The 11,974-nt window shown below is 41.0% G+C and overlaps 1 protein-coding gene across 8 annotated transcripts in view; it reads right to left on the bottom strand.

The window, feature by feature from the left end:
* Positions 1-10,262: 10,262 nt before the first annotated feature.
* LOC119025834 (hedgehog interacting protein) overlaps positions 10,263-11,974 on the bottom strand; it is a 34,050-nt gene continuing 32,338 nt past the window's right edge. For all 8 annotated transcript variants that reach the window (XM_037109801.1, XM_037109815.1, XM_037109836.1 and 5 more), the window contains one exon: positions 10,263-11,869. In XM_037109801.1, the coding sequence (XP_036965696.1) occupies positions 11,673-11,869 (197 nt within the window). In that variant the 3' untranslated portion in view covers positions 10,263-11,672. The remainder of the gene's footprint in view (positions 11,870-11,974) is intronic.

Below are 11,974 nucleotides of genomic sequence, written 5' to 3' on the forward strand. Positions count from 1 at the left end.
TGATTGTGTGTGGCTTTTGACGCACTGTTGCAATTTGTTGTTATACCAGAGCCATAAACAATCAGGGTTTTTTTTTTGTTTACAGAGCGCAGCTTTGCCTTTTTTGTTGCTGATTCATTAGACAAGTTAAGAGGTTTTTTTTTTAAATTCTTGTTTTGACTGTTGACTCATTAAAAAAAGCTTTAATTAATCAAGCTTCAAATCTTAAAGGGCTGGTTGAGAAATGAAGTGTTTGCTTTCGTGCAGAGAGTTTTGTTTCTTGGCAGTTTCTCATGCTTGAAGGCTACATTAAAATGGAGGTGACTAACTTATATTAGCATTATGACCGGAGGTGATACTACTACTACATCCTAAAAATGGATAGTGGTGTAAAGGCTTTTGTGGCTCCAGATGAAGCTCCATGAAATCTGATAAAACGCCTCCAGTGATGACACTCAGTGGATATATTGCATTGTGGGTAATGATTGTAATGGCTGATAGGCTTCAAAAAGCTAGAAAAACACTGGATGAAGGGAAGGGCTAATGGAGAAGATGTAGCGGAGGTGTGAATGGAAAGCAGTCTGGGAAGAACTCAGGTAACAGGGCTGGGCTGATTGAACAAGATACAAGACGAGATGTGGAGGGAAGCACAAGAAAACTGAACACTGTAAAACGAGCAAAAGATGCCAAAAAAGTCAGAAAGCATGTAAAACACACGTACCATGAAACTAATATGACAGGACCATGAAATCCATGCATGTGTGTTCAAACACGGTCCACTGACAAAGTGTGTGTGTGGTTGTGTGTGTGTGTGTCCGCGAGTGTTTGCTATCACTTGTGCAAGACCCCAACCTCTTTGCTAGTGGTGTGTGATAAACTGTTTGGCCCACACAGCGCAGCAGAACGGGCCGTGCCTGCACAGATAACAAGGCGGCAGGCATCTGGCAGAATTCACTGGCCTGGACACACAGACACACGGACGGAGGGCTGATGCAAGCGATGGCCCCACTTCAGTCAGACAAAACCACATCTCTGCAAGCACAGAAAACCAACTGTACTTTACTTTCTTTTCCTTTCGCTGTTCTCCCCCCCCCGTTCTCGCAGGGCAGGAAAGTTCTGGAGGGTGGTCGGTGTTTGAAGAGCAAACACTCCGGAGGACACGGCCATCAGACGCAGAGGCTGTAATAGTTTTTTTTTTTTTTCTATGCTGCCGTAGTCAGGTGCCTGTGAACATCAGCGGACACTTACAGTCAACTTTCTAGACCTTTTTTGGCTGTGCTCGGTCCCTTCGGTCGACACACACTCCAGCAGGGAAACACACAAACACGCACACACACACACACACACACACACACACGAACCCCCCCCTTCACACACACATACACACACTGTTTGACCCCGGCGTTAGCCCGAGTGTTAGCAGTAAGGCTGCGGCGGATGTCCCACTGTTGACTCTGAATGATGTAAGCTCGAGATGAGCCCAGCAGATTAAGAGTGAAGGCAAACAAAGGACCCTGCCAAGATGAGCCACAGTGTATACAGATTAATATAACAATACAGCCACACGAGCGCTGCCGTAAACCATTTGCATAACTCTTTTTAATGTGTTTCGGAAAATTTCCTTGCCTTGCTTTGAGGGGATACCCCCACATGGAAACTTATACCTAGGTGGTCCATTCCAGCCGACATCAGTTGTTTACCTAGCCCGGCCGAGGATCACAGAGAGGGGAAGCAGACAAAGAGCGATGTGTTGTCTTTGACAGCCGCGTGCACATTCATTATAGATCTCACACACACACACACACACACGGTGATATATGCAAAGTTACACATGCACTGTAAGGACCTTCATGCTACTGTACATACACTCACAGTAGCACATTTCACTCATACTCATATATTCTTTTGTGGGAACATTTTTGTTTTCTTTTTGCTTTTCCCCTCAATCAGGATACTTTGTGTCAGGATACAGTGGCTGTCAACACTAGCAAAACACAAGATCAGATGAATCAGATTCACGATTAATTTGGTCACAATAAACAAACGTGAATGCTTTCCGGTTATAATGACAATAAAGATTCAGGTTAACAAAATTTATCCAGAAGGCAAAAAAAAAAAAAAAAGCATTGCAAGCAAGCAAGCAAGCAAAAGTTTATAGTGTTAGAAAACCTGTTGTATCTGCAGGTAAGACACTCAAAAGGAAGTTCAATAACCAGTATCAATAATATTTCGTGGTGTGAAGAGACAGTGACAGTTGCGCTTGATTTATCAAACCACTCAACAGGAAGTGAGTGTACACACCCGCTGAAATGCGTTTTGTATATTTTAGGTGGCACTTATTACTTCTAGGGTACACTAATAAAAGGTAACAAGCTGAACTTTTTGTCAAATTAGACAAAAACGAAAGAAATAATATGTTCTGTATTAGATGGAAAACAAACACAATTACACTCCAAGCAGGGGGTCTAACAGGTAGGAAACAAAAATGGTTCTCATTATATGTGTTATATGTGTATGTAATACAGTTTTTGTTGTGATCTGCTGCGAATTAACCGTCTTTATTTCCTACCCGTTAGACTCTTATTAGTCCCTCTTGCAAGACATTACAACAAAACTGTACCACAAAAAAAAAAAAATGAAAAACATCTTTATTTCCCAACCTGTTGGACGCCCTACTTTGGGCACAGCCGTGTTTGTTTATTGTCTGATAAAGAACACATTGTTTCTGGCTTTTGTCTAATTTGTCGGCTTATTACATCCCACTGGTGTATTCTGAAATATAATATTAATGTGCTGCGTCCTGTTGAGCAAACTCGTCAGGCAGATCCAAAATATGAAGACGCCTCTGTTCCTCTTGAGTTCACTGTTAATCTAGGGGCAGAGCCTTGTATATTTTAAGTCTGTAACAGTTCGGTCAATGTTGAGCAATTGACAATTACACAACAGTAACTAATGAACTGATTAAAACCATGAATCAAAAGAAACATTCAGTACATTAGATACTGTTATCTAATACTTGTTTTATTGCTGGTGTCAGTTGCTCACACACACATAAAAACACATACCTCATGTTGTCTTTCCTATTCCTCTCCCGTCAGTGTTGTGCGGTTACATTATGCTTCTTCTGCGGTACAAGGCATCACGCTCCCCTCATTTTTTATACCACCGCTACCCCTCACCCCCGTCAGTCTTACCTGTCGCCCAACACTCAGTGCTGCTCTCAGCCCTCTGTGGGGGATTAGCATGTGTTAACATGACAGATTGAGCCCCAGTGGGATCCTTAATTGCATCATTTCATGGATGCGAGTCAGTGCTGTGGTCCGGGAGAGTAAACAAGCTCTGAATCCAGGAGCGAAAGGGAGAGGAAGGAGAGGGGGAGTGATGGAATGAAGAGTGAATGGAGAGACTGAGCGGAGAGTGAGCACAAGAAGAAAAAAGAGGAAGTGCTTCGGGACGGGATGTTGGTGTAAATAACTGAGGTACTGAGATGAAATGAACAAGTGTGAAATATGAGATAGCGGAGGTGTGAGGACGGCAAAAAAAAGGAAAAGAAAAGAAGAAGAAGAAAAAAGTCTCTTACAAAGACGACAAAAATCAACAGCCTCGCACGAAACCACCCAAACTCCTCTAAGGTGGTCGGCGAGGGAGGTTTGTTTTGTTATGTGATAAGCTGAGAGTTAGCTGAGGCACAGGGAGAAGGCAGCAGCAGCAGCAGCAGCAGCAGCAGGACGCTGGTTGGAAAGTGTGTCTTCATTAGTAAGTGATCGGGGCCAGGGAATATGAGATTTCGGCTGCCTCGGCCGTGCGTTTCAGTAGTGCTCACTGAGTCGGCCCAGAGTAAACACATGAGGTCACAGAATACACTAAGCAATTAAGGGTGTGACAAAACCAGATAAACAACTGCGGTATTGACATGCACACAGGAAAAAAAAAACAAAACACAGGTACAGATTCACTGAAACAGCCACCGCACATGTTTACACAGCCTAGATCCAATATTCTCACAGTATGTTGCGTCCCGAGGGGGCACATTTCATATCCGAGAGACCGTCTCCACCGTGGACTAGCGCAGATGTTAATGCGAAACATGAATCGGTGTTACTCCCCAGCTAGGATCCTTCCCTGACAAGACATCATGACCTCATCCAGCTGAGCCAAATGTACAACGCACTGTACATTCAACAGTGATCTCCACAGTTTTGTGGTATGGTGGTGAATCGGTGAGGTACGGTTAGATCACAGTGGAAACATTTATTCATGATACATGTGTCAAACAAGACTTGAAGGGGACGTCACAGTCAAAGTGAGTATCGGCAGACATTTCCAGAAAAGTGTCACGGGATGGACATGGGTGTCTTGAGAAAAAATGAGAGTCGACAGTTAGAATAATGAATGGTACTGTGGATTCGATGAAGCAGCAGTGCCAAAAAAAAAAAAAAAACAAGCCAATTGAGAAAAAAGTAGCCTGTCCTCATCAGAAAAACAACCATATAGGTCGATTATGAAAAGAGCTTATTACGACCTATACTTGTGTTTTTTGTTAGGCGGTGTCCTCTAGTGGCTGTAGAGGAGGAAGTGAAGGGAAGTAGCATAAAGGACAAAAAGTCCATAAAGAGAGGAGGTTGGGGATAGATAATCAGGTCAGGACTTTGATTCAGGAGACTGCTGTTTGGTTCCAGAAGTCAACCGTGAGTTATTTTAACTTAAGTAGTGAAGTTAGGTCATGTTTATAATGTAGGTACAGTATGTTTGTACTGACAGTTTCAGATGTGACATAGCAATTTTATGCCAAACCATGATGTTTGCCTAAACCTAACCAAGTAGGGTTGTTCTGCCCAAGCCTAACTGCGACTGTACATCTGTGTTCTCCTAAACCTTAGCAAGTAGTTTTGATGCATAAACCTAACCAGGCTGCAAGTTTACAGCATTGTTTTCCTAAACCTAACCAATTAGTTTTGTTGCCTAAACCCTAACCAAGCAGTTTTAGTGTCAAAGCCTAACCAAACTATCGGTGTACGACAATGTTTTTCTTTTAAACCTAACCAAACCTTTTTCTTGGCTAAACGTTATCAAGAGGCTTTAGTGCCTAAAGCTAACCAAACTGTGAGCATAAGACAAACAACTGTTACGATCATATTGTTTTGGGGAACTGTGATATATATATAATTTTGGGAGTCACTGGCAACTGACCTGTTCTGTCATTTTAGTATAATGATGTGTTGGAAAAATGACTTCTTTGTACGCGTAGTTAAAGAAAGCAGCTGACAAGTCACTTTGTTCTACCAGCTTTATTAAAGGGACCAGTCCTTTTACTGCAAATGTAAATTGTTAATATACAAACCTTGAAAATGCTATTAAGCAATTAGGTCACTGAAGCACATTTTTCACAGCAACTCCAGACCTTTCAAGTTTCCATGCACGGCCGGTTAGAATAATATATGTTTTTTTTCCACTGCATAAGTCGTCATACTGTACCTGCACTGGCACTATGTTATGTTTAGCCTCCACGTGCACACTGTAGTTTGTGCTTATAAAAGTCACACTCACAAGGGAACCTGAATATTCACTTAATGCTTGTTTTTCGAGAATGCTGGTGAGTTTACAGTCCTCTGCTACACACACAGCGCTACACCTGGACCGGACTGCCATGAAAAAACAAAAGGGTGGTGATACTGGTGGCTAACACATCAACTCAGCAAAATGTAGTGAAAATGTAAAACACCTCAGGATAGTCACGTTTAAAGTAATAGGAGTCCTTAAAGAAAGTCTGTGTTTCATAACCTGGGTCTGATTTTTGTGATTTGTTTGTACTAACAACTTAATTACTGAGGTAAAATGTTGTGAAAGCTCCAGTGTAAATGCTCCATTGGTTCAGGAAGTAATTGTTCATGCCATTTTATTCAAATGCAATGTCATACAGTATTTAAACACTTCAAAGGACATACACATATCCTGAATCATCTGTACTGAAGATAAACAAGCATATTTTGAAAATAGTAGTTATTTATTTCTTTAATTTAAAAAAAGAGTCTTGTACAATCCTGCGTGCACAAGGTGCGGAGTTAGCTATGACTCTCATGATGAATTTAGGTAAATGTAGAGAACTGGTACAGCATTCTGTGCAGATGTTTCACTCAACCGACATCACTGCTGCTCTGTAGATGGGCACCAATGATGTTTTGTGCAGTTTTAGTCACTCACTGCAGATGTTTCCTGTTCTGGGCCAAGTTTCTATTGCAACAAAATTTAGCTTTATTAAGTTTCCTCAGGAAGTAGAGCCTTTTCTGTGTTTGTTTTTTTAATTTAACTTTTTTTTTTTGACTGATGGTGATGGTGTCATCCACATAATTCACAATAGAGTTCTGTGGATTGTCTTGGAGTGTACAGTGTGAACAGGAGGGGGCTGAGCACACAGCCCTGGGGGGCTTGGTTTTGCACTAAAGTAGAGGAGGTGTGACTGCCAATCCCAGCAGTCTGGGGTCTGTTTTTGAGTTGGTCCAATATCCAATTGCAGAATGTTGTACTCAAGCCCAGAGAGTAAAGTTTTCCAATCAGCTTCATGGATAATACTGTATTGAAAGCTGAGCTTAAGTCAACAAACAGCCCCTGATACAGATGTTTTTATTGTCGAGGTGTTTGAAGACTGAGTGGAGGGCAGTGGATATGGCATCCTTGGTAGATCTGTTGGTTCTGAATGCATACTGGTGAAGCAAGGGTCCAGGCTGCCAAGGATGTTATCTCTGATGTGTTGGAGAACCAGTTTCTCAGAATATAGTTGACTACCACAGGGTGGTAGTCGTTAAGACATGGCAGAGACTTCTTATGTACATGGAGGGATGGTGCCTGTCTAGAAGCAGGTATCAACAGTCTCCTGTGAGAATGAGACGTTAAAAATGTCAGATATAACATCAGCCATTAAAAGCCAATCACTTCTAAAAAAAAAAAAAAATTAAAAATAAGAAAAAAGTGTCCACATGTAAAAAAATTTAAATGAACATGTGAAATTTGATTCCACATTTCACAAAGGTGCATTTTCGTAAGGGTCCAGTCATGTATATCACAACCTATATCTCACAATAAGCCATCCATATAAACAGCACTGCAATCAAAAATTAAAACACCAATGTGAGCATCAGACATAATTTCTAAAGCAGGAGGCGGTGAGAGCCCCAGAGGACATCAAACATGACTAGAGAATAGAAACACAAGTAAATGCAACATAATGAATTGTTCACTTTCAGAAAGGAATGAGAAAACGAATGACGTATTTCTTAATCACGGTGCTATTGTTTCTTCCTGTTTTGTCCTGTCTCCTCCTGTTACCCTATAAGTATTGCTTGTGCCGACTCTTTCACTCATGTATACAATATTATAGCATGCACTCCCAGCCATCTCAGTCCTACAAATATTTGGTATACAGGCTCCTCATGTTTATTCAAAGTACTGGGTTACACTGTTTGGGAAAGATAGCCAGACAAGGGCCCTTTGGGAAGGAAAAAGAAAACTATTCCAAATGAAAAGTAATGATTCATGCCACAGATAGTGTATAAACTCAAATATACGCTGGACCTCGCAGCACTATTGGACAGTTCCACTTTATGCAATTTTGATTGGATCCGAGCAGTGCATAGACAACTTAGTATTGCATTACTCTAAATATGGCAGTACGTGCACTTGTGTGTATGTGTGAGTGAGACCAGAGTGAGGTGGGTGGTCTCCACTCACTATCATTATACAACACAAAGCCTCATTGGTATTTTGAGAAGGAAATTAATATCGCCATCAGCAGTGGCTCTTGCGTGTGTGCCTCCATGCAGGGACGTGTTTGTGTACTTCCGAAAAACAGAGTGGAGAATTTCCACTTCAAATGAGGAATTTTTCAGGCTGAACTTTGGCATTGCTCAAAGTGACGCTGCATGACGACATAGCAGCCATCTCCGCTCTCTCCTCGCCGTCAACTCTGCGGGCAGCTTTTCCATTCGAGCAGGAGTGAAGGGAAAACCCTGGGCCTCCAGCCACATTGGCCCACGTTTAACTTAAACATTTTCTCAACATCCTTCTCTTTACTCTTTTTACCTGGCTGGAGGTCAAACCATCGGTGGAAATGTTGCAGCTGACTTACCAGAAATGAGACAATTCCCAGCATGGGGCCATTACCATAGACAAGGTTCTTGTATATTTAATTGCCATTGGATTAAAAAAATGATAATGTTGATAGGAAAATCTCGTATTAGGGATATGTAAGTATCTTTTCTGTCTTTCTGCAATTTCTATATTGTCATTCTTTAGTGAGAATATGCAGTAGGGACCGACAGGACACATGTAGAGAAACAGATGTGTCCGACAACTGAACCCGGTTGGAAAAATTGGACATTTAGATTTTATTGGAGGCTTTTTTTGACATTTTCAGTAATATACTTCACCGGCTTTCTTGCAGAGACTTAGACTCTCATATCTGTACAAGTATTAAGCTACAAATACAAACCCAACAGCAACTCTGAGGCTTATGAATTATCAGGTTATATTACATAATAAACTATAATGTGTACATATCCAAAATGTAAAAATTAAGACATAAAAAGGGTTTTTAAGAGGGTTTTTCCCCATTGACTCTTCATGCTAACCTAACTGTCTGCTGGCTGTACCTCATGTTTAACAGAAGCATAGAAGAATGGTGTCAATCTCTGCGAGAAACTACTCCTTTATGGATGGCTGTTTAATGTCGACTTAGAAGTCGAGTTTATTCTTCACCTTCAAAACAGCAACTGACAAAACAATCGCACCATTTGCTGTTCTGGTGTTTAGATCATATCGTATGATCTTGCTCAGTAGACGTACCTTCTCCAGCCAACGACAGCCAACATAAACAGGTGCATTTCCACGACAACTGGGAAACCTGATATACTAATGAAGGTCGCGGTATGATTAAAAGCTTATAGTGGAATATGTGGTGTGAATTTGTGGTTAAGTGGAGTGTAGAACTGAGAGAACTGTAAAATTTGATATATATATATATATATATATATATATATATATATTTGACTGTATCAGTTGATGCTCACACATTGAGAATCAACAGATTCGCTTCCTCTTAGCGTATTTCCGAGTGTAATCTGGACAATGCAGCGACTCAGCGGTGGGTGCAAAAATGTACATGGATGCAGGAACACAAATGGACGTAGGTGGAGAATGAAGTTTGCAATGAGACGTGAATAATTAATACATTTTCTCTTTCCAATAATGACAATTAATCCAATAATTATAGCTCACTGAAAACCTCCAAACATCATTAGGTGATTAGTTTTTTCATAATATTACTGACAACCAAAGATGAAAGAGAGACAAATATTTCAGACATGCTATAAATTTTAATAGACATATTGATATTTCTGTAGAGAAACAAAGTTATCCCTAGTTTTATTTACAATACAGGAATAAAAAAAAATTGTCACATACAGTACAATGGTAAAAACAACATAGAGAACTTAAATAATTATTTTATTTGTGTAACTACTTAAATAATGAAAATGGTTATTCTATTCACACCACGCCGTCTCAGCAGCTACAATGCAACTTTCACATTAAGTGCTAAAAAAAATTATAATTTTCCATTTTACAGCATGAATTCCATTTTGACCAGGTAGAGTTGATTTATTTCAGCAAACACAAGCGAGGCGGGAGATGAACAACAATTACATCTTCATGGACACTGGACTTCAATTAACCATGTTACTTGGGAGACATGTTTTTCAAAATAAGAGTTGGGGAGAGAGCAAAACTGCAACCGTTTGCCTTTGAAACTGTTCAACACGATGACTGATGGTTCTGTCAAGACTCAATTCATTTGGGGGACATTTAAAAAGGGAAAAGATGTAATGTGGGATTCTCAAGAAGCTGTTAATTTCAGAGAATATGGCCATGCTTGTATGTGAGCTGCATCTGTCTGTCTGGCAACTGGAAAGACAAAATACATTAATGCAACTCCAGACAAACCCCGGCTTGGCTTGTTTCCGACTACATGTAGGAGTCAGATGCTCATTAGAGTGTAACATTCAATCTTATCTCCATTAGACAGATCCTTAGGTTTATCTTAAGTCTGCTCTCTGCAGATAAGATCTGCCTCTGACTGTGAACTGCTTCCACAGTGACTTGGTGGCCTGACGGGATCTTTGATCACCTCACGACAGAGATGCATTTCTGACAGCCGTAATGAAACCACATGTCAGGGGAAAAGAAGAATCAGAAGGACTGCTCCGAATTACTCTATGCAGGCACAGACATGCATTACTTTTATGCACCTCGCGTGTCTTTCTTAACAGAGGAAAAAGCTGCATATATATATAAGTACAAGAACATGAAATGACATGAACTGACAAGCTTAGTGTAAAACTGCTTTCTATAAACACCATTCTCTCCCATATATTATTACGCTTAAAAAAATAAACCCTCCTCTATGATAACAATAGTATGCTATAGTTTTTTTTGTTTTTTGCAATGCTAAGTAGTACTTAGGTAAGCTCTATTGGAAATATACATCACCGCTTCGCAATCTCTTTCCCTTTGTAGTTTTTTTTTTTTTTTTTGAGTTCAGGTTCAGTGTGTGACGCAATGAAAGGAGTTTGTTAGACCATACCTGTGGCAGCGTGGTATGTACTGTATGTGTGTGAGTGTGAAACTACTCTCATTGCGATTTTTTTCTTTTTTTTTTAAAGACAAATTCATTTTGAATAATAAAGTGAATGAAACAAAAAATGAATACAGTGCATGGGAGCCGATCACTCCGTTCAGATTGTATGAAAACTGGCTTTGAATGTTCTCACTCGGTCGTTCTGTTGTCGATCCATTCTGTACATTGGTAGCAAGTGAGTGATGCAAAACAAAGTATACGTACTGTATACTGTTATAGTTTTTTTTTTTTTTTTTGACAATGTGCCCACAAACTAAATACAACATCATAAGTGAGAACACATTTCTCTTGTATTAGTGCCTTTAGAATAGAATAGCACAAAGCACTGCAGGCTCTATGTGACTCTCGTTGACTTCTCAGCTTTTGATAACCGAGGCAGAGGTGCAGAGTGTTCCTTCAACGTCTGTGTGTAGACGATTATTAAGTTGGATCCTGAGCCACTCCACTCTATACAATTTTGAATCCTTAAAGAACCCCTGGCCGATCAATTGTCTCCACTGAGATGCCTCAAACACCATTTTTTTGAGGGGTCTTGAAAAGGTGACAGATAGCCCCTGAAAAGATCCAAAGTCTTCAGTTAATATGGTCTGTTCCTGTGGAGTTCCTGTTCCTGTGGAGTGTGCGAGTCTCTTTTTTTTTTTTTCTGAACTTCACGAGAAAAATGTCTTAGTGGAACTTCCATAACTTGGCCATGCTTGTCAATCATCTCGCTTGCTGTCTGCAGGTCAGTGAACACGGCTTGGATGCCAGGCCTGGTGCTCAAGAGCAAGTAGCTTATAGGCGAAAGAGGAAGTGTTTGTTGATGAGGATGATGAGCAGTCTGACGGGATCCTGTGTGTGTGTACTGCGTGTGTGTGTCTGTGTGTATGTATGTACATGCCTGCGTGGGTGTGAGGGAGATAAAGAGGCCATATTAAGGACACCTCGTTAGAGTCTGCTGGTGGTGGTAGGTAGATTTGTGTCAACTTGAGGATGACAGCGGGGAGCAGCCCCCCTCTGCGCGCCCCTATACGATATAGCTGGTAAGGTCCAGGATGTACGAGGTCATGTCGATGATGTGGTCCAGTATGCCGTCTTTCTCCTGGTCGTTGGGCATACCCCCCTCGCTCTTCTCACACTGGGCCCCAGAGTAGCCGCTCTTACACAGGCACTTGTTGGGCTCCATACACACCCCTCCGTTGCGGCAGGCTGGTTCACATTTGGCTGCAGAAGGAGAGGAGGAAGTAGAAAAATTAGGTCAAAAGTAGTAGCAAGAGAAGACAGGACACAGGAGATCAAATTGATGACATTTCTGGAAAGGAAAAACAC

Source organism: Acanthopagrus latus, chromosome 1 (genome assembly GCF_904848185.1).
Source record: "Acanthopagrus latus isolate v.2019 chromosome 1, fAcaLat1.1, whole genome shotgun sequence".
In the NCBI taxonomy this organism is placed as follows: Eukaryota; Metazoa; Chordata; class Actinopteri; order Spariformes; family Sparidae; genus Acanthopagrus; species Acanthopagrus latus.